Raw genomic sequence first — 23,479 nt, 5'->3', positions numbered from 1 at the left:
ACAAAAATTGAAGTATACAATTATAAAATAAAAGAAAAATATGTACTTACATTTTTTGAGTAATTTAACCTCTTGTTTATTGATAACTACCACAAAAAAAATCGAAATCATAATTGAATCGTCTCTTTTAACCATCTTCATCTGTTATCCACATATCTCGCACTTCATTGAAGAAGTAGTCATTTCCTCCAAAAATTTAAAATAAATTTCCTCTGACGCTATTAACAATTTATAAATAAATCTTTGATTAGGAAAGACAGGTTGGCCAAAATAAGGTCTCAAATGGCAATTTTTTTATTCCAATACCAATATCTCTTGGTAATTACCAATAACAACATTCATCTTCGGAACTAAGATATCCATTCCATTTGAAATCTGACGAATTCGAAGAGATGAATAATAAAATTTTAAAATGGCGCGGTAATGCACAAATATTCAGTAACCAATCAGGGAGCTGATTACATCACGCATAGAATTAAAATTATTTAAATAATCATTCATAATAAAATCATTTTTAAAACAAATGCAAAAATAAATTGTATTTTAATATTTGACAGCCATAAATAATGTTTAAAACATTAGATTAAATTTATAGATATTAATAAAACCAATTACTTTTTAAGTAAGGTGACGTCATTGATTACATCATCAACAGCATAAAAATTATATAAAATATTATAAACAACAAAATTTTTATTTCAAATAAAAATGTAAAATTAAATTGATTTTTAATATTATAATTAATAATAAGCCATAAATAATATTTAAAACACGGAAGTTATGCATAATAAAACGCATTATTTTTTTAATAAAATGACAACAAAGTATCGGTTACCATAAATAACTTATCCAGCAATGGGTTTACCATAAGTTGTATTACTCGCCAAAAGAAAAATCGCCACAAAAATCGCAAAAATTCGTGCAACCGTCTACCAAAGTAGCACCAAACACTGATGTATATGTTCTTATTTTAAAACTCTGCCAGTATGTAACATTAAAAACCATTCTTGTGTTATCACCATTTATACATGTCGTTTGCTGTACAGCCTGCTGAATACAAGTAGTATACCCCCCACTATATGCGGCAAAAGGATGCCGCCATGACGTAATAGAACAAAGGATGACGCAACGGGGGCGTGGCCTCCGCCATATTGGATCACGTGACTTCCATCCGCCATGTTGGATCACGTGACATCCGCCCGCCATATTGGATCACGTGGTGTTCCTTTGGAATGGACTCATCCTTTTCCCGCCATGCCGTGCGTGCTGAATCGCCGAGGCATTCATTAATTTTATTCGGTAAGTATTTACGAAGGATTTAATTAATTATTATTTAACTTACCTAATTAATTTATTAATCACGTGGTCTTTGGAGAACATCGGCCATTTTGTTTTGTACGGTGATTTATGCTGCCCTTCATGACAGTTTCAAAAATTGCGTGGGCCCGAACCCATGATGTCGAGATCTCCAGCTACGCGCTTTAACAACTGAGCCACGCTTTTATTACCACAGAAGACTAAAAATTCGTACTTAGAAAAAAAAGAAGGCAAAGCGTTCAACGAGTTTACCGATCGAAAAGTTTCTTTTAAACGATGAAAGAGGGGTAGAAGACATATATTTTAATTTCTTAATTTTTTTTCGAACATTGATTACCTTCTTTAAGATATTATAAAGATTATTTTATGCTTAATTTTTAATTAATATTTTCAATTTATCAAATGAATTTTTTTTCTTCTAAGTGGGTGATATTATTTTCGAATGGAAGAAATTTTTAAAATTATTTATTATCTGCAGGGAAAGAGTTAAAATGATATTTTTACATCTGTACTGATTTTCTTGAAGCTATGTTACTGCTGGCGCCATCTAGCGTCCAGAACATCATCTAAAAGTAACAGGATCGTAAAAAAAAATAATATGAAAATGTAATATATTTCCTTTTCACGGGGTACGAACTCGCTACCACCCAATAATTAATAAAAAGGGATTGAGGGGGACCGCATCCAAGTCTTTAAGCGATACCCCACAATTCCTTGGTTGATATGGTTCTTAATTATCTGCATAAGGTTTTTCCATGCTCCGCCATCTTGGATTTCCTCTATAGCCGCCATTTTGAAGAATTTTCTTGGTGGGTAAATGACGTCACCCTTATCATGTTTGTGCATGATTTGGTTGGGAAATGGCGTCTGCCTTTTCACTCCCTTTGTGTAGACATCTGCGTAGGTGAACGAATACATTTCTGTGGACCAATCAGAAAGCAGAAAAATGATGCCATGCCCTCTTAACCAATCCGCGTATTCAGACAAAGTAAAAAGTTCGGAGCCGAGTTTCAACCGCTGGATTGCCTCCGAAATTCATTACTTGCTAAATTTTGGAAGTTGTTACCACGCGTTGCTTATTTAGTTTTGTGTTTGCTTTGTTGTACTGTTGTGCATAATGAAACGTCTAGCTGCAAATTCATGTTTATCATCAAAGAAGTTTTGCGGTGCTTCATATGACGAAACTTTGCTGAAGCTTGATTCTTTGCCAAAGAATATGTTTCATCCCGGAGGGGATATTTTTGTCACTATATCGTGTTTTTTAGGTTTGACTCATGTTCACGTTCGGAAATATGTGACTGATGAGAACGATTTGCTACATCCTAGCAAAGATGGAGTTTCGCTTTCTCCTCTAGTATGGAAAGAATTGAGCGATCATACCAATACATTTGCTTCCTTTGAAGGTTCCGATAGTGTTTTTATTGTGAAGAAAGATGTGTGTGTTTCAAAACAAAATGTCAACGGTGAACTAATTATATCACTACAAAGATTGTTCCAAAGAAAAGATTTACGATTTGAATTTGTACCGGAACGTGTTCTGTTGAGGAAAGAACATTTACGCAAACTGGACTCCATATATAGCGAAATATGTGGTGTCGCGAAGGAAACACTTATTTCTAAAACTCTTAACTATTTTGTGAAAAAGCAGGTGGTTGGTGATACACATTTTGAATTGAATGAATATGCTGGTGATCCAGACCGTCCAAATGGATTTCATGAGCTGCAGGACTCTTTGTGTAAGTGTATTGAAAAATTTATTTCTAAAAAAATTTCAGAACTTTTTGTGTGTTTTGGTTGCAAACAAGGGATTAATAATCAGCTCGGACATGAATGCTTATCAACAAGCCGTGCTGAAAAATGTGAAACTTATTTTGACCAGGCTTTGTTTACAGTTAATTGGCCTGAGATAGCAAATGACTTCATTCGTGAAAATGAATGTAATATAAATTTTAGTAAACTAATTGTTACTGATGACTTTTTTGATGTTATTAATGTAAATGATGTACTGAATATTATTCAAAATTTATATGTATGTGAAGAAACTAATTTGTTTAAAGATTTACTGAATAGTTCTTTTTGAAAAAATAAAATAAAATATTAGTTTTTATTCACTTTTTTGTATTGCTTTCTTTTTTGTTTCAAAATATTGTTTTGTCTTTTTTTTAAAAAAAAAATTGTATACTTTTTGAGTGACTCGGCATGAATTTTAATTTTCTAACTAAGAAAATATTAAATAGTTAATATTTTTAAAAAAGATGTTATTAGGATTAGGTGAAGCGGGGTATAAAAAAGTATAAATAAATGTTCACTTTGATTTATCATTTGATTTGGGTAGTGCTTGCCCGAGGATGAACATAACTTTTTCTGTTGATAAAAATTCCTGTTGTAATGTCAGAAATTCTGAATCTGACATATCGGGATCCAGCGCAGCCGGCAAGCTTCGGTGGTATAAATGCTTTACAACGTGTTTCTGGAGTAAAAAGCAAAGAAATCAAAAGATGGTTGCAGGCGAAAGATTCTTATACGCTTCACAGACCTCTGCGGCACAGATTCCAACGCAACCGAGTCATTGTAGGGGGCATCGACGAACAATTTCAGTCTGATTTAGTGGATATGCAATCGCTGGTATCTTTTAATAGTGGTTATAAATATTTACTGACGTGCATAGATATTTTTTCCAAATACGCTTCGGCTATCCCTCTCAAAGATAAAACAGCTGTGTCCATTAAATCTGCTTTCAAAAAGATATTTTCGGAACGTACACCCGAGTCTTTACAGACAGATGCAGGAAAAGAGTTTACCAATAAGCAAGTTCAAAATTTTTTGAAAAAGAAAAATATCCACTTTTTTACGACACACAATAATACAAAAGCTTCTGTCGTGGAACGGTTTAATAGGACCCTTAAAACTAAAATGTGGAAATACTTTACCGAAATGAATACACGAAGGTACATCGATGTTATAGATTAATTGATATCCAGTTATAACAACACATGGCATCGAAGTATTAAGACAGAACCTGCATCGGTTACGCTACAAAATCAAGAAAAAATGTGGAAAACTTTGTACGGTCAGCATTCAGCACAAAAACCTGTTCCTTCAGATTAAAAGATTGGAGACACGGTACGCATCAGCCGCGAAATAATGCTCTTCGAGAAAGGATACGAACAAAATTGGACAAGAGAAATTTTTACAATCCATAAAATAATTCGTCGAAATCCTATAGTCTATAAATTAAGAGATTTAGCGGGAGAAGATATACAAGGAACCTTCTATAAACAAGAATTACAAAAAGTAGCGGACTGTGGGTACTATCCTGTCGAAAAGGTACTGAAGACAAGAAAGCATTGGGGAAAATCAGAATACTTTGTTAAATTTCAGGGTTACCCTGAAAAATTTAATACTTGGGTTTCAAATTTGAAAATGATATAAAAACATGCGTACTGTATTTTACTTTTCATTTGAGCGAAAATGTCCTTCTACGTAACACTCATAAGCGATAGCTCTAGGAGATTTTTTCCAGACAATAAAACTTCTCGATTTATTACCCAACTACCGTCTCCTATTGATCTTAGTAATGGGGACTGGGAACTAGCTCTCCTAAATATTATTTACCCTCATTCATGGTATAATGTCGGAAAAGATAATAATTTATTTGGGTTTGCTGTTCACAATGGAGAACTGGAAGGACGGCATATTCCTCCTGGTTATTATGAAACGATACCGGACATATTAAAAGCTATGACTTTAGTTTCTCATAAAAACAAAATTGAATTTTCTTATCATAACATTACGAAAAGAGTAATGATAAAGACGGATGAACAATCAAAAGTGGTTCTTCACGGAGGACTAGCTGAGCTCTTAGGATTTGAACCGGGTGTTTACGAAGGAAGTGTCCAAAGTCCTTTCGTAGCGAATCCGAATGGTTTTTTCCCCGTTATGTATGTATACTGTGATTTAGTTGAACCACAAATCGTAGGTGACGTACAAGCCCCCCTTCTGAAAATTGTAACAGTGGAAGGGAAAGACGGAGAGATTATTGACAAACATTACTCTCGACCTTTTTATTTACCAGTGATTCGCCAACATTTTCAAACGATTGAAATCGAAATAAGGCCTCATTCGGGGAGTCTGGTGCCGTTTGAAAGAGGTAAAGTTTTCATAGTGCTCCACTTTCGTTTGAGACAAATTCTATAAAAAGCTTTACCAAAAGAAAAAATTATTCATTCATAGTGTAAACGTTCTAAAAGCTGTATCAAAAATGCTCATTCCATATGCTTGTTGCACCAAACACTTTGAGGATTATTATGTGGGACAAACTGGAAAAGGTCTGCCGTATTATCAGGGAATGGTTTTACAGAAAGGATACGGAATAGGTGGATTTTTTGCGAAACTTTTCCGTAGTGCCATGCCATTTTTAATTAAGGGAGCAAAAACTGTTGGAAAAGAAGCTCTACGTGCAGGAACGCAAATTGCAAACGATGTGATATCAGGAGAAAATTTTAAATCAGCCTTTAAAACCAGATCTAAAGAAAGTGGAAAAAAATTAGCAAGGAAAGCAGTTCAAAAAGCAGATGAGATGATTGGTCACGGAAAGTTTAAAAGGAAACGCAAATCTCCCAAACGCTTCATTTCGTCTAAAGCCAGGAAAGTGCAAAGACGTGACATTTTCAACTCATAATGGCTTTCCTCTTAAAAGATTCTCCAGAATGCGCCAAATCTGAACTCGATTTATTTACATTACCTCCAACCCAAACAGTTATAGAAAGAGGACAATGGATAGAATTTCATCCCCTTGCGAATGTGTCGGATGGAAGTCCTGTCGAATTCAATGTCGCGGGTAGTGGCGATGACTATTTGGATTTATCTCAAACTCAGTTATACGTCAAAGTTAAAATTTTGAAAAGCAATGGCGGCTCTCTTGGAAAAGATGATAAAGTGGGACCCGTGAATTTGTTTCTGCACTCCCTCTTTTCTCAAGTTGATATAAGCTTAAATGAAAGACTTATTTCCTCCAGCAATAACACGTACCCTTACAGAGCCATCATAGAAAAATTACTTAATCATGGTTTTGATACGAAAACTTCTCAATTATCATCAGAATTATATTTTAAAGATACAGCAGGCCGTATGAATGTTTTTGATACTGCGGATAAGCAACCTAATGAGGGATTCAATAAAAGAGCAGAAGAATTTAAACTTAGTGCTACAGTGGATATGATTGGACGGCTACATCTAGATATGTTTCATCAAGAAAGACTTTTGTTGAACATGGTCGATATGAAAATTAAACTTATCCGCAGCAAACCGGAATTTTGTTTACTGGGGGAGGGGAATTTTAAAGTGTCATTGGAACATGCCTCATTATTTGTACGCAAAGTTCGAGTCAGTCCAGGTGTAATTTTAGGGCATGCAAAAAGTTTAGAAAAAGCGACAGCGAAATATCCTATCAACCGAGTGCTTTGCAAAGTGTATTCCATTCCATCAGGAAATATGAGTTTTGTTCAAGATAGTATTTTTACGGGCCAGATGCCTAAACGCTTAATTGTTGCTTGTGTCGATAATGATGCTTTCAACGGAAACTATAAAAAATCTCCCTTCGAATTTAAGCACAATCATATCAATTTTATTGGCATTTACGTAGATGGGCAACCTATGCCTCACAATCCTCTTCAACCTGAATTCATGAATAAAACCTTTATTCGTGCTTATCAGAATTTATTTGCCAATGCAGAAAACCGAGGATTGTATCTTTCGAGATCAGAGTATCCAGAAGGATACTGCTTATTTCTTTTCGATCTATCACCTGACTTGTGTGATGGTTCTCACTTGAATTTAGTCCGTCATAGTAATTTGAGACTGGAGGTAAAATTCGGTTTCCCTCTGCCAATAACAACATCGTTAATAGTCTATGCAGAATTTGAAAACTTAATAGAAATCAATAAATCTAGAAATATTATCTACGATTTTGGTAACTAATGAATTCTTCAGAAATTCATAGAATACTCTCTCATGACAAATGGACAGCAAAGTACTACACTGGAGTTTTCCCTTCAGATAAAATCCCAGATGTTCATCGTTTCCCAGCAGCTATTGTAGTCAACACTGATAAACACAACGAGAAAGGGACGCACTGGCTGGCTTTCTTCATTGAAAATAATCAGACTTTAGAATTTTTCGATTCTTATGGACTTCCTCCCATGACTTATGGTGATGACATAGCAAAATTTACTAGCAAGTTTAACTGTGTGACATGGAATCAAGTTTCTCTTCAGAGTGTAACATCAAATGTTTGTGGACAATATTGTACTTATTATTTGTTAAAACGATGTCAAGGATTATGTTTGGAATCAATTGTATCTAATCTTTCTGTAAGAAATAGCGATTTTCATGTATTTCATTTTGTGAAGAAAAGGTATGGTGTAAAAATGATTTTTAAGAAATAAAATATTAATTTGCTTGGAATTTTAGTTTTGTCTTTCTTATTAATAAAGTGCAATTTACAATTTTCTTAAATAACTTTTCTTTTACCTTTTAGTTATAGAATAAATTTTAAAGGTTTCATTTAAGCTTAAAAATTATTTTCCATTGTAAATTACTGGAAAAAAAAAAGATTTATTTTACTCATGACATCTGCACATTTTTTAAGGAAAAAAAACTTACCTTTAAAAAAAAAATCTGGATCATTTTTTTTCAACCTGAAATTAAAAAATATTTTTTCACACATAAAAACACACCAAATTTAACTAATATCTTTCTTTTTATTTAATAATTTATCCAAGAAGTTGAATACAATTTTCTTTTCTTTTTTACACATTTAGGTTTAGCATACATTGTAAACAGATACTTGTTTTTTACAAACTCCCTGGAAAAATCTACAACATCTAAGAATTTTTTAAACTCTTCATAACCTACAGGCTTGGTCTGTTGATTTCTTAACAAATAATTCACCAAGTCTTGAACATTAGAATTATTAATTTTAACTTGGTTCATGATTAATTCTTTAGATGGAGTCCATGTAATAATATCATTGTAAAGTTTTAAAAAGTCTATAATTCTTTTGGCAATGTTCTTAAATTTCACTGGAGCGGAATTCACAATTTCTTCTTCCATGGTAAACTTTTTCTCTTCTTCTTTGCTAAGCTGAACACTTTCTTGTGTTTCTGATTTTAATTGGGGAAATGTTACATATTTTTGAAGTATTTGAAGGTATTGCTTGGCTTTTCATCTTCGGATAACTTCTCGTTTAAAATGGTGCTCATTTGCTGATCTAAATCTGATAAAAGGTTTTCAGCAAATTCTAATTCTCGATCCGAGGGTACAAGGATAAATTTACGAGCGAACTCCATTAATTAATGTGCTCAGTACAGAAACTGCGGCAGGAATGAGGAACGAAAGAAATCCATCACCTTTTTGTACCAATAGTCTCCGTTTTTTAAATAAGGGTATCTTTTTATCACCTAATGTACGCAAAGTCCGTTTATATACGGCCAGTTTACGTTTCTGTCTTTTAGACAAAGGAACGTTACCCTGTAATACATTTAAAGCACATTCACATACACTTTTAATAACACTATTGGGACATTTTCTTAGAAGAGTTTTTTTTACTTTACTTTTGCCTAGGAGTTTAAGATGTTCCAGGCTCGACATCTGGACCTCAAATGATTGGTACTTTAACAATTCCTTCTCTTTTATAAAGGTCGCATAAGCAACCGCTTTTTGTGCAGATCTTATATTTTAGGACATTTTTTAAATAATCTAATTTTCAAAAAAAAAAAAAAAAAAAAAATTCGGTGTGGCAAATTTTATTCTTTTACAATGTAAAAGAGAGTTTTAAATTTTAAAAAACCTACAAATTAAATCACTGAAGGAGAAATCTTGTTGAGTGCAACAGCAACTAACGGAGTTCATAAACAAAATGCTTATCTGAAGGGAAAATGCCTGTACGTAACCTTAACATTTCTTGGGTTTCTGGTCTTAAATCTATTAGTAAATAACTGTAAGGGTTTGAAGTTGCATCCTGGAAGACTTCCTGAAAAGCCTTTGTTTTCCCGGGGAACATCTGCCTTGCCAAATGTACGACTTGACATTTATCTCTAGGATTTTTGAACAGTATCATGTAATGACAATTCAAATGAATGGTTCGCATCTCTTTACCCTGCTGAAATAAATTTTGAACGATAAATATTATAGAAAGATTTCGGTGATGGCTTCCTTTCGTAAAAAGTTTACTTAAACGAGTATCGCTCGCTAACTCAGACATTAAATCATCAATGATAATTAGTGCATTTTGCAGGGAACTGAGGTTCGATGGTAGTCCTTCTTCAAACTGCACATTTTTCATTTTACTAAAAATAGGTTGATATGCTCCATAGCAATAAATTATACGCTGAGGCATAGGAGAAAGCAGACTTTCTTCGATGACTCGTTTCACAAAATATGTCTTACCGGATCCTGTCGGACCACTGATGAGAGATGTGGAAGGGTGTTTCAACACAGGCCACTCCATTTTGTGGGGTACTGATGATCTTCAGAAATGTGTGAAGCTTTATATACTCCTCTCGTTTAAGAAAAGGCTAAGAAAAAAAAAGAAAAAAAGTCAACCACACAATTTTAAAATTTTACTGCAAAATATAATTTTTTTTAACATTAATTCAACAATAACCCTGCAATGAAATAAAATAAATGAGATGCATACCACTTAAAATCCATAGGGAACAGTAGTTAGATCTTCTTTTAGGACTCTTTTGTTGTAAACAATTTTGTACAGTTTTGTTTCTGCCTTAGTTAAAACTTTCCTCTTTTTGGCATCTTTCATGATTTTATGTTTATCGTACATGGCGATTGTTGTTTTTCGATCCATCGAGCACACTAAATTCTTAATCTCCAAAAAATTTAAAATCTGTTGATTTTTGAAGTTGAGGGAGAAACCTCGAACTTTACAGCAAGTCATTCCTCGGTCTGTTACATAAGCGTAATTTTTAGGGCCCTCCTGAATGGGGGAAAAAATATGCTACAGAAACTACAAGAATAAAAGATCAACCTAATAAAAAATAAAAATAAAAATGAAGCTCACCAGAGACAAATGTAGTAATAGTATCTCCATTGAGTTCATCTGTAAAATCCCCCAAAAAATTACCAAGAGGCGGATCGTTGGTAAAATCGCTTGCGTATATAATTGAATCCGTGTCATGATACAACACAGCACGGCCCAACTTCTCCATTTCACTGTAAAGCTTTAACCGTGCCCATGCAGTAGTAAAAGCTGCCAAGAACACATTTGTGGATGTGTCCTGTGGAACAAAATAATGTTTATAGTCCCATTGCACAGCAGCTACTTCAGGAGTCGGAAAATATAAGTCTTTGATCTGGAGGAAAAGTTAGCAGGTTGCAAGATTAATCATTTAAAAATATACATCTTAATTTACATTAGAAAATAAAATTACAAAACTTACATTTTTTGTTGGATCTGCTAATAATTTATTGAAATCAGGTAATGTATGAACATAAGTCAAACGTATCTTGTTCAGGTTCATTCCCCATCTTTAAAGAAAAAAAATATATTCTTATATATTTTTTTATATAAAGAATGAGCATTTTTTTTAAGAAATAATAAATGATATAAAGATGTGAAACAACTCTTTCTATTAAAAACATTATAATAATTATTTACCGCCCCCAGAAGCTGTTCAAAGCCAATTTGGCTACTTGCCGTCTTCCAGGATTCTTCTTAATATTAAATTCATCAAGCTGCACACCCTCTCGCTCAAAATAGGCTTCAATGTAGCGTTTTCGTTCGGTCGAGCTTACACAATCGGCTGGCCAGCCGCTGCTTTCTTGTTTTATTTTTAAAAACAAGTTGATATAAGATTGAAATAGAGTATCCGTAAATTGAGAAAAATGGTACACTTCATAAATCTAAAAAAAAAAAAAAAAAAAAAAAAAAAAAAGATAGTGGGAATATGAATATAATAATATACAATAAAAATACATGCTGTGACATTTATAACACATTCAATAATACTAATAATTACCCAAAATACTTACCTTTTTTATACAGTAACCTTTTTTCACTGCTAATTTCACTTCTTCAGTCACCCATGTGCCAATGATGGCTCTCTCATCATCTGAGTGCTGGCAAATGCCTTGATACATTAATTCAGCACAAGTCTTGCAGAGGGGAAACATCAGTTTATTTTGTGCTCTGTACGGCAATACGGGGAGGTATAAACCTCGAGGAGGCAGTATTCGGCACTTTATAATACCGAAATAGTTTTCCAAGGCATCAAAATTTTCAGTAATAATATTAGGGTGTCCGACGGGGTACAAACAGTATTTATTGACCTAGGAAAAATTGAAAAAATATGAATAATCGGAAAAGCGATTTTCTTTTTAAATAAGACATGCGCGTTTAATAAGATTATTTTATGCCAAAACACAGAAAAAAAGTATTTACCCATGGATACAGTGAAGTGAAATCCACATACTTTGCATCACCCTCATAATACAGCTGAATGGCATTTGTCCGCCCGCCGAAGAAAGCATCTTTAGGATTCAATCGATCCTGAAGCTCGTGACTTAGAAGAAAATATTTTACTTTTTCATCTGTTTTCTTTTTCATCTCAAACTCATGCTCCCACATTTCAATTACATTATACCCTCGATCACGTAGCTGGTAAGTCTTGTCTACCGTTTGTTGTCGCAATGTCGACATGGGTAATTTTGTTATGGGGTGGAGTGCATCTCCGTCAAAACAGGTGGAGCAACCGTGAAAGAAACATCCCTGCGATAGTTAAAAATTTTTTCGTATAATACCAATAAATAAATAAATTAAATAATATATTTATAAATAAATAAATATTGAACTCTTACGTAGTATTGATAAACAGTATTTGTTTCTTTGCAATATCCGTCTACAGATATACCATCCAATCGTCTTTCTCCTTTTCCGTTCAAAGCGTGTTCGATTTCAATGCTCTCTTTTTGGGCAATAAAATCAAGCCAACGAATACAGTCAGGACTATGATTCGTGCGATTGATATAACCTCCTACAGGTATCATTGCGATGGTATTAGGTATTATGTGTCGGGATCTGTAAACCGCCATACACGCTGATGCAATGGTTATGTAACTGAAAATAAAACGGACAAGAAAAGTGTAAATCATATATACATAAAGTATACATGCACGTATACAATACGTTGTTACAAAATGACAAAACCATGTAAAATAAAAGGTTTGTAAAATACCAAAAGGGGTTTACTCCTGTAATTTCTAAAAACTGATTTCTAAATTCAACGCAACATCTACGAAGGATATCAACATCTGATCTGAAAACGAAAAGAGTAAATAAATAAATAAAACATGGTACCAAAAAATATACACCTAAAAGACGGATCATAATGAAGGATTAGAAATAGATTGTTGATACAAACCGGCAATACGTGAGAATTTCTTCTTGGAAATCAAATATATCCTTCTCGTGTTCTTTATGCCATTCCAAAAAGGAGGTTCGCACCGCACTAGTCATACAATCAGGATTGTAGTACTTAGGCTCAGGTAAAAATCCCACATAATTTTGATTTTCTTTCTTGTTGAAAAGGTGCGTTGAAAATATCCTTTTTTTAGTTCTGTAAGGCCGAAACAAGCAGGCAGCTTTGAGAGAGCCATCGGCAGGAAATTAAAAGAATCAATAAGTTTTATGTTGAGGGCGGTATGGGTGATTACCATCACTTTAGAGCCATTAGGGATTACTTCAGGTGCCGTACCCTGTTCTAAAAGCCATGCCATTATAAACTGACCGTCAAATCTGTAAAGAAAAAAAAATTATTATATTTTAAAAAATGTATTATATTTAAAACAATAGCCCTATAATATATATATGCAGATTAAAAATAATAAGAATACATTTACCCCTTCATATTGTGTGTAATAACAGTGTAATTTTTGTGCACTGTTGTAAACAGCCAAGAGCAGAATTCATGACATGCTTCGTATCCTTTAAATATTTTCTCTTAGCCATCTTTGTACTGCGCTACAGCAAAGTTTACGATGTGTTCCCCTGATGATTGGTCAGTTTCGAAATCAAAGAAAATTAATTTATCGGATGGACTTTTCGCAGAAATGAGTTGTAAGAAACAATGATGTTCTGACGCTATAACATACTCTTTACACGAAGGGCATTTGATAGTCCCGCAACGATGTAAAATTTTAGGACACTGCCGTCGCATGATAACTTTTGAGCATTGTCTGCACTGATACATCTGTAATTAGGAAAAAAAAAAAGTAGAACAAAGATTTTTTAAAAATATATTTAGAAAAAAAAAAACGTTTTAAAAATGTAAGCATTAAAAACTTTTTTTTTCCCCTAGTTGAGTAATACTTACCCTATCGCATACTGAATGCTCTTGTCTACCTGTGACGGCTTTATGCGCTGCAAAGCAGTCCTCAGATTGACAGAGGCGATCACAATCTTTACATCTTTTAGGCAATGCTGGAACGCATTGAAATCTTAGGCAGACATGGCACATATTGTCACACCTGTGATCTTCTGGACGGTCATATGGCTTTTCACAATTTTCGCAATAGTTTTTCGAACCATAAAAACCGTGTAAATTTGTAATGACATCAAAATGGCCATTGTGTTGCCACAAATTAATGCGACGAGTTCGATATCTTCCTTTATACGAGACCTAGAAATAAAGTTTATAAATATAATTTCATTTTACATTTTTTTTCAATTTAATTAATTTTTTTTTGTTTAAAATCTTTGGCTTACTTTATTTAAATTTTCACTGCTTATTACTACGATTTGTATATTTAGATGATTTTCAAATGTGCAGATTTCAGTGTATGTACAAGGACCAAGAGGAACTCCAGCACACTTGTGTAATTCTTGAGCTTGTAGCATTAGAACAGATCGTCTCCGATCCCGTAGAGAATTAAGCGCTGACTTGTCTTGCTCATGATAAGCTAGGGCATATACGATTGCTTTTGCGCAACACAACCCTTCATCATCTGACGGGATGGAAAGGACAGAGCGTTTTTTAAGACGATCTACTTGAATGTTGATTATCTTTGCTCTACCTGCACCGATATCCCTGCGAATCGTGATCACATCTACTAGGAAGCCTGAATCCAGCCGAATTTCATCTTTTGACTGCAGAACTTTCATAATAACCGATAATACGGTCTCCACCGTCATGGAAGATACGGCAATAATTTTCGTAGACATGGGTTTATCCAATCCATCGGCTTGGATACACATTCGTATCCAATCTGTCGGCCTTAGATTTTCTGTTGACCGTTGAATTAATATTTCAAACAGCTGTCTAACAGATTCAGTTACGGCTAGAAGAGGCCTGTTGCGAATATTTTGAGGCAGACGATTCATATCAACACGTGCCTGGAAGGTTATTTCCTCGCCTTGATACTTTCGGTTACGACGCCGTGCCTTCTCTTTGAGTATAATAGCATTTTCCATCTGGAAAGAAAAGAACATAATTCAGTGTAAATGAAAATAAGCACACACGCAAACACACCATAAGCCCTAAAACAGGAGAAAAACTCACATTTACTGAAATGTCATGTTCCACATATGCAGGTCCTTTAGATGGAGCAGAAGGTTGAGTCTAAAAGATGTATAGACATCACAGTGATATGAAAAACATAACAAACATAGAAAAACATAAAAAACATAGAAAAAATAATTCTCATATATATTTATGTATATATTAAAAACTGATATTACCTCATATCCCGAGCCTACTTGATAGTAAAGAGGCAAAACCAAAGGATTCTCCAAAAATATCTGCGAAGTTTCACTTAAGAGCTAAAGAAAAGTAACAGTTGTGTTTAAAGAAATTTAGATTCAGCTTATATAAAAAAAATACAAAAAAAATTAATGACAGGAAAAAGAAAAAAAACTACGTACTTCATCTCCTGAATCACTAAAATAATTTTCAATGCCGTCAATAGGATTTTCGATGAATATTTGAGATGTTTCACTCAGGCACTAAATAAATTAAAAATAGTGAATAGTCTTTTTCTAGGTGGGGCAAAAAAACTATACATTGTAAAAATAAGCCACAGAAGGAAATAAATAAAACTAGCTTACCTCATCATCAGAATCTCTTAAAAGCGCATGGAAATCCTCACACTACAAAATAATAGTATTTTTAATCATGTAAGTATTACAAACACGTGGTCAAAGAACAATTGAAAATAATATGGCGATATAACTGTTTTGAAACGTTAATATTACAAACACGTGTTTCAACAAAACAGGGTAAAATATAATAAAAAAATCTAAGCCGTGTAAATAAAACACATAAATAAAATTTAGCTTACTTGATCATTAGAATCTCTTACAGATACATCGGAATTCTCACACTACAAAAAATTTTAATTGCGTGTCAGTATTACAGGCACGTGGTCAAAGAAAAAAAAAAAACACTAAAATAATAAAATTAAACACATAATAACCTTAATACATTTTATATATAAATAAAATAAAAATAAAAAAAATAAATTTTAAATATGAATACTTACTTGATCAAAAAAGAGTTCCAAAGAACGTTTACTGTTTCTTGAAGCCATTTTCGCAGATACGAAGAGAATTTCTTGTTTTTTCAAAAAGCGTGGTAACAAACTTCTAGAATTTAGCAAGTAATGAATTTCGGAGGCAATCCAGCGGTTGAAACTCGGCTCCGAACTTTTTACTTTGTCTGAATACGCGGATTGGTTAAGAGGGCATGACATCATTTTTCTGCTTTCTGATTGGTCCACAGAAATTTATTCGTTCACCTACGCGGATGTCTACACAAAGGGAGTGAAAAGGCAGACGCCATTTCCCAACCAAATCATGCACAAACATGATAAGGGTGACGTCATTTACCCACCAAGAAAATTCTTCAAAATGGCGGCTATAGAGGAAATCCAAGATGGCGGAGCACGGAAAAACCTTATGCAGATAATTAAGAACCATATCAACCAAGGAATTATGGGGTATCGCTTAAAGACTTGGATGCGGTCCCCCTCAATCCCTTTTTATTAATTATTGGGTGGTAGCGAGTTCGTACCCCGTGAAAAGGAAATATATTACATTTTCATATTATTTTTTTTTACGATCCTGTTACTTTTAGATGATGTTCTGGACGCTAGATGGCGCCAGCAGTAACATAGCTTCAAGAAAATCAGTACAGATGTAAAAATATCATTTTAACTCTTTCCCTGCAGATAATAAATAATTTTAAAAAATTTCTTCCATTCGAAAATAATATCACCCACTTAGAAGAAAAATAATTCATTTGATAAATTGAAAATATTAATTAAAAATTAAGCATAAAATAATCTTTATAATATCTTAAAGAAGGTAATCAATGTTCGAAAAAAAATTAAGAAATTAAAATATATGTCTTCTACCCCTCCTTCATCGTTTAAAAGAAACTTTTCGATCGGTAAACTCGTTGAACGCTTTGCCTTTTTTTTTTTTTCTAAGTACGAATTTTTAGTCTGCTGTGGTAACAAAAGCGTGGCTCAGTGGTTAAAGCGCGTAGCTGGAGATCTCGACATCATGGGTTCGGACCCACGCAATTTTTGAAACTGTCATGAAGGGCAGCATAAATCACCGTACAAAACAAAATGGCCGATGTTCTCCAAAGACCACGTGATTAATAAATTAATTAGGTAAGTTAAATAATAATTAATTAAATCCTTCGTAAATACTTACCGAATAAAATTAATGAATGCCTCGGCGATTCAGCACGCACGGCATGGCGGGAAAAGGATGAGTCATTCCAAAGGAACACCACGTGATCCAATATGGCGGGCGGACGTCACGTGATCCAACATGGCGGATGGAAGTCACGTGATCCAATATGGCGGAGGCCACGCCCCCGTTGCGTCATCCTTTGTTCTATTACGTCATGGCGGCATCCTTTTGCCGCATATAGTGGGGGGTATACTACTGGTGTTCCTAGGCCAAAATCCTATCCCGAAAATCAACTCAAGAAAATCATAACTCAAGCTTTTACAAGAGAAGGAATAATCCTTCGCATCATTAAGCTTATAAGCGAAAAAATTATGCCAATTTTTTTTTTCATCTGTTACAAAGTTACAGAATATGAATCATCAAATTCCGCTAAATATTCAAAACATTGTCCGCACAACGCAATGCAAACTGGACTGTAGGCGGGGCTTAAAAATGAAAGTAGATGCAGCAATAACTTGACGTATGTATTTTTTTAAATAAAAAGCGTGCAAATTTAGTTTTTTGTGGAAATTCGGGCTATGTTCTTAATAGAATTTTTATAATATGATATATTCTATTGTAAATAAAATGTAAAGGTATTTTCTTTTAATAAACAATGGGATTTGCTATTAAGTCATTAATGAAGCACATTTAATATATCAATCTTTAATTATAAATTAATGCTTTCTGAAACTCTTAAGAGTAACTCGTTAATTTCATAACACAGATCATTTTTACTAAATGGCCTTCTGAATTCATGAAATAAAATTTTATGAAATTAAAGATGAAATCCTCATTTAGAACATAAAATATTCTTAATGCTTTAAGAACATAAAATGGGCTGGTTTTTGGCGCGATTGCTGTTCTGTTCTGCAATGGTTTGGGGGGTTAAGTTGGTTTCTGTGGCAACCTTTTTTACGTGAAAACTTGGCTTTGCTACTTAGTTCGTGTAGTAATTAAGTGATTTATGACGTGTTGGTAAAATTTTAGTCGCGTGCCTAGTACAACTATTTTTTCGAGTGGCTGGAAATTGTACAAGTATTTAGGAGAAGAAGGTTTTGAACATTTAATTTGTGAAACATAGTATCAGTTTTGTGGATAGTGAGTTTGGCTGTCATATAAATACGATGGAGATTACGTGATGACGTGTTACAGCGACGTTACCGACTTATAATCGGAAATGCGATTTGGAGTTTTGTTTGGTGTTTTATATATTTTTTCATCGTTGTTCTGAAACGGGAGAAGATGCTTTTAACAAATTTGCGGTGAAATTGTTTTGGTGATGCTTGAAATTGGTATTTCTACTGTTCGAAGAAGCATTTATTTACGGTAAGTGCATTTTGTTTTATTCTTGTTCTTATTTAGTAGAATGTTATGTTTTAGTATGGATTTGTGTCATTATTGTTGTTTTATTTTAGATGTTTTAGTTTATTTTGTTGATTAGCGCGCAATGCCTAGACTGTGCAATTCGTAGATGTTTTTTAAAGTTGAAACAGAACGCTGCGTACACGGTATTATTGAAATTTATTGTTGTTATGTTAATTTATTAAAGCGAGGTGCGCGTAGTTCGTAGATTTCTTCGCAGCACAGATTCTGCAAGTCTGTGATTTTTTTTTTTTTTTTTTTCAAGTTAAATTATATCACGTGTACATGGATTCTTGTCGAATATGGTTAGAAACTTTAACTATCTAAATTTTTTGATTTTGTTTCGGATTTTTAGCTTAAGTTGTGTGTTCAAAACGTGTTTTTTGCAGACATTTTAGGCTAAAAGTTCGAAATGTACAAAGAAAATTTACGTAGTATTATGGCGGCGTGAAGTTTCTCCCTAAAATGTTCGGCGAGAAATTTGCCGACCTGAGGGCGCATGTAAGAGTAACTTCCCTAAATAATTCCAACATGTCATATAATCACCGCTTTGCCTAGAATAGGCAATGCAGTTTTATTTAATATATAAGCAAAATGACAAGAACTTTATTAGTAGTTGCCAATGCCAATGATTTGCAAATTTCGGAGTGCACATGGTTCAAAACCATTTACCTCCACATCAGAATTACTAAAAGTGAGCAGAAATTGGAAAAATTTGGCATAAGTGATTTACTCGATGCTCAATAGAGGGAGCCACAGGCTCTAGAAAGTTTAGGGATAGAGATGAGAATATAAAAACTGTCCATGTCCGTTTGAACTTGTAGTGGTTGAGAAGTTGAGAGATTGCCTCCTGGCGGCGCCGTATTCAAGGTTTCCATTTTTCCATTGCGGAGCTCAGAGCTCGCACGTCTGTCGCTCTTGGCGTCAATGACACGAATCTATTAGTAGTTCCAAACTTCTCCACCTTTTTATACCAGGAGAAGAGAATAAAATAGTGGTCATTAGTAAATTACATTTGTCCATATGGAAATATTGCATTGTAATATTTTGATTTCAAAATCCACTGTTTCTTCCAATCAAAGCTTGTTTCAATAAATTAGATTTCAAACTGAATTCATCCAAGCTAATTTTTTTTTTCTTTTTAATATTATATTTATTCATGGATTTTGATGCCTCACTTATTTATATATGCTCTCAGAAATTAAATGATATTTTATTTTAGTTTACAGCAATAATTAATCCTTTATTTGTTTACAATTAAAATTTCATAATTTAAATTTAATTTTTAGTTATCTTTAAATTTGCTTTTTACGAATAAAGAATGTTTGTTAAATTCATATATATATATATATAACATAAAATTTCAAATTAGACTAAAACAATAATATTGAGAGGGCATGGCCTACCTCTAGGTGTGCAGGTGCTACTGTGTTGATAAAATTTCAAGTAGTTGACAAGATTTACATGCAATATGTATTACGACGACAAACACAACACTGTATTATATGGACAGAAGATTGATGCATTTGAACAATGGTGCTACAGGATTTGCGCTCTTTTGAAGCTGCAAGAGAAGCGTCAGTACACATGGTACTTACACCATTTTTTTAAAAATGCGCGATGATAGCACCATCTATCTAATAAAGGCAAAACATACCCCTCAATGTTTGCAGGTGCTACTGTGTTGACAAAATTTCAAGTAGTTCCCAAGATTTACATGCAATATGTATTACGACGACTAACACAACACTGTATTATATGGACAGAAGATTGATGCATTTGAACAATGGTGCTACAGGATTTGCGCTCTTTTGAAGCTGCAAGAGAAGTGTCAGTACACATGGTACTTACACCATTTTTTTAAAAATGCGCGATGATAGCACCATCTATCTAATAAAGGCAAAACATACCCCTCAATGTTTGCAGGTGCTACTGTGTTGACAAAATTTCAAGTAGTTCCCAAGATTTACATGCAATATGTATTACGACGACAAACACAACACTGTATTATATGAACAGAAGATTGATGCATTTGAACAATGGTGCTACACGATTTGCGCTCTTTTGAAGCTGCAAGAGAAGCGTCAGTACACATGGTACTTACACCATTTTTTTAAAAATGCGCGATGATAGCACCATCTATCTAATAAAGGCAAAACATACCCCTCAATGTTTGCAGGTGCTACTGTGTTGACAAAATTTCAAGTAGTTCCCAAGATTTACATGCAATATGTATTACGACGACAAACACAACACTGTATTATATGGACAGAAGATTGATGCATTTGAACAATGGTGCTACAGGATTTGCGCTCTTTTGAAGCTGCAAGAGAAGCGTCAGTACACATAGTACTTACACCATTTTTTACAGATGCGCGATGATAGCACCATCTATCTAATAAAGGCAAAACATACCCCTCAATGTTTGCAGGTGCTACTGTGTTGACAAAATTTCAAGTAGTTCCCAAGATTTACATGCAATATGTATTACGACGACAAACACAACACTGTATTATATGGACAGAAGATTGATGCATTTGAACAATGGTGCTACAGGATTTGCGCTCTTTTGAAGCTGCAAGAGAAGCGTCAGTACACATGGTACTTACACCATTTTTTACAGATGCGCGATGATAGCACCATCTATCTAATAAAGGCAAAACATACCCCTCAATGTTTGCAGGTGCTACTGTGTTGACAAAATTTCAAGTAGTTCCCAAGATTTACATGCAATATGTATTACGACGACAAACACAACACTGTATTATATGGACAGAAGATTGATGCATTTGAACAATGGTGCTACAGGATTTGCGCTCTTTTGAAGCTGCAAGAGAAGCGTCAGTACACATAGTACTTACACCATTTTTTACAGATGCGCGATGATAGCACCATCTATCTAATAAAGGCAAAACATACCCCTCAATGTTTGCAGGTGCTACTGTGTTGACAAAATTTCAAGTAGTTCCCAAGATTTACATGCAATATGTATTACGACGACAAACACAACACTGTATTATATGGACAGAAGATTGATGCATTTGAACAATGGTGCTACAGGATTTGCGCTCTTTTGAAGCTGCAAGAGAAGCGTCAGTACACATGGTACTTACACCATTTTTTACAGATGCGCGATGATAGCACCATCTATCTAATAAAGGCAAAACATACCCCTCAATGTTTGCAGGTGCTACTGTGTTGACAAAATTTCAAGTAGTTCCCAAGATTTACATGCAATATGTATTACGACGACAAACACAACACTGTATTATATGGACAGAAGATTGATGCATTTGAACAATGGTGCTACAGGATTTGCGCTCTTTTGACGCTGCAAGAGAAGCGTCAGTACACATGGTACTTACACCATTTTTTTAAAAAGGCGCGATGATAGCACCATCTATCTAATAAAGGCAAAACATACTCCGCCTCGATGAACAATTGCTTCATCATAATATTAGTGTCAAAACTTTTAAATTTAGGTTCAAACACGTATATCAAAGTTTTCACCAATGAAATCTTATAGAATAACAAGCACATATACAACAAATTTAAATTCAGATAACAATACTAAGTTTAGCACAAGAAATTACAAGTAAAGCGTACTCACAATTCTTCAGAGTGCAAGACAAATATTAAATTTAATGAAATTGCTAAATTTTCATAAATCTGTCGTTGCTAATCCATACTCTAAATCTGAAACACAATACTGGATTAATAACAGTAAAGCGAAAAGATGAATACATAGTTTTAAAGTCTTATTCACACAATGTTAACAGGGAACGTTAATGTATACGACACTTCAATTCGCCTAATAAAATTTTTAGTTTCACAACAGGAACTTTACCATCGACATCCGAATATAGTCCAGTTATTCCTCTCAATGGGGGCAAATTTTCGTCTTTTATTAAGACTAATATCTTCATAAATTTATAAATTATATTATATTTAAATATAATAAAAATTCATAAATTATATTATATTTAAATATAAAATCTAAGACCACATGTAAAATGGAAGTTAAAAAAATAATGAGAAATATATCGGAGATTAGTGAATTTATTTCGTAGACGCGAAAACAAAGTTATTCGCGAAATCTCTTAATTTTTTTCTAAAATTTATGAAATACGCCAGGGAATGAAATTCTTCTGAATAAAATAGCTTCAAAGTATGCTTTCGAGATCCCTCGTCTATAACATTGCTGTCTTATCTATTACATTATCCTCTATGTCGACGTATTTTAAAGATTATTTTAGAGAAACAGCTAGAACTGTAGCTAAAGCATCGCAATTTTAAAAATGATACTTCCTCGTTCAAAGCGAAATTGATAATCAACCTAATAAACAATTATGTCAAATTATCTTTAATTTCGCACCCGATTATCTCAGTTTAAACGCAGATTCTTAAAGTATTGTTCATACCCATAGCAGTTGCATCTAATTTCGTTTTCTTAACCTCTCTTTTAGAAACGTTTTGCAGCTGAGATGAAGTGAAAGGAAATGGATGAAACAGTGACTAAAATAAGTGCTTGACTTCCTGCTGCAAAAAAGTTCCTATTTTAGAAATCATCTTAAAATAGTTCACTTTAACCGGAACAATATTTTGGTAATGAAGTATACATGTTCTCAGTAAATTCCATACCACACAGATAGTCTTCGCGAGAACTTTTTTTTTTTTCGTGTTCTGCAAAATTTTAAAGGGTGCTTACCTCAGCATACAAGCACATTGCTACTTAAGCATTTGGGCAATATGATCAAACCTATCTGTTATTTAGCGGTCTTATCACCGAAAAAAATTATCGAAAGGGCACCGGAAAAGGCGAATCAGACTCGAGATAAAGGAGCTCCAGGTTTGCTGAAGAATATCTCAGGGAATGGATCCAAAGGTCACGCAGTCTTTCTTCTATTACTATCCTCTCTAGAGGTCTTCTCCTCTATAGCAGTTCGCGTTCAACAGTGGCCGAGCGTTAAAATTGCTGAACTTTGGTAGTTCCCGGTTATATTCGATTCCAGGAGAAAGGGCTGCCTGCATGGACGATTTCTCCAT

General features: G+C 33.9%; 3 protein-coding genes across 3 annotated transcripts; 1 reads left to right on the top strand and 2 right to left on the bottom strand.

The window, feature by feature from the left end:
- The first annotated feature begins 5,997 nt into the window (after positions 1 to 5,997).
- On the top strand, positions 5,998 to 7,296 carry LOC146994256 (uncharacterized protein F54H12.2-like). Its single transcript, XM_085826341.1, has one exon. It carries the CDS (start codon positions 5,998 to 6,000, stop codon positions 7,294 to 7,296), a length of 1,299 nt encoding a protein of 432 aa, XP_085682467.1.
- Positions 7,297 to 10,339: 3,043 nt separating this feature from the next.
- LOC146994255 (uncharacterized) lies at positions 10,340 to 12,583 on the bottom strand. The gene is made up of 6 exons (XM_085826340.1): positions 12,190 to 12,583; positions 11,774 to 12,100; positions 11,365 to 11,661; positions 10,991 to 11,235; positions 10,773 to 10,860; positions 10,340 to 10,685 (listed from the first exon to the last, which is right to left on the bottom strand). Exons 1-6 carry the CDS (start codon positions 12,481 to 12,483, stop codon positions 10,356 to 10,358), a joined length of 1,581 nt encoding a protein of 526 aa, XP_085682466.1. The 5' UTR covers positions 12,484 to 12,583; the 3' UTR covers positions 10,340 to 10,355.
- A 672-nt stretch (positions 12,584 to 13,255) lies between these two features.
- LOC146994254 (uncharacterized) lies at positions 13,256 to 15,915 on the bottom strand. Its single transcript, XM_085826339.1, has 8 exons — positions 15,868 to 15,915; positions 15,434 to 15,475; positions 15,251 to 15,331; positions 15,068 to 15,148; positions 14,889 to 14,948; positions 14,096 to 14,800; positions 13,704 to 14,009; positions 13,256 to 13,580 (listed from the first exon to the last, which is right to left on the bottom strand). The coding sequence occupies exons 1-8, from the start codon at positions 15,913 to 15,915 to the stop codon at positions 13,332 to 13,334; spliced, it is 1,572 nt and encodes a 523-aa protein (XP_085682465.1). The 3' UTR covers positions 13,256 to 13,331.
- Between the last annotated feature and the right edge of the window lie 7,564 nt (positions 15,916 to 23,479).

The sequence above is a fragment of the Stegodyphus dumicola genome, chromosome 11 (assembly GCF_044657685.1).
Source record: "Stegodyphus dumicola isolate Sdum_Otavi_A_Nest chromosome 11, ASM4465768v1".
In the NCBI taxonomy this organism is placed as follows: Eukaryota; Metazoa; Arthropoda; class Arachnida; order Araneae; family Eresidae; genus Stegodyphus; species Stegodyphus dumicola.
Note: the sequence above shows the minus strand (reverse complement) of the source record. Positions and strands in the feature narration are given on the sequence as shown.

What these genes read in the sequence shown, in the direction of transcription:
- LOC146994256 (XM_085826341.1), top strand. Translation starts at nt 5,998, where the DNA reads ATGGCTTTCCTCTTAAAAGATTCTCCAGAATGCGCCAAATCTGAACTC.
- LOC146994255 (XM_085826340.1), bottom strand. Translation starts at nt 12,483, where the DNA reads ATGATTTACACTTTTCTTGTCCGTTTTATTTTCAGTTACATAACCATT. An exon ending in AAGGTTACTGTATAAAAAAG is followed by an intron (nt 11,236 to 11,364) that starts GTAAGTATTTTG and finishes TTTTTTTTTTAG; the next exon opens with ATTTATGAAGTGTACCATTT. An exon ending in TAGCAGATCCAACAAAAAAT is followed by an intron (nt 10,686 to 10,772) that starts GTAAGTTTTGTA and finishes CTTTTCCTCCAG; the next exon opens with ATCAAAGACTTATATTTTCC.
- LOC146994254 (XM_085826339.1), bottom strand. Translation starts at nt 15,915, where the DNA reads ATGGCTTCAAGAAACAGTAAACGTTCTTTGGAACTCTTTTTTGATCAA. An exon ending in TGGAACTCTTTTTTGATCAA is followed by an intron (nt 15,476 to 15,867) that starts GTAAGTATTCAT and finishes ATTATTTTGTAG; the next exon opens with TGTGAGGATTTCCATGCGCT. An exon ending in TTAGTGATTCAGGAGATGAA is followed by an intron (nt 15,149 to 15,250) that starts GTACGTAGTTTT and finishes ACTTTTCTTTAG; the next exon opens with CTCTTAAGTGAAACTTCGCA.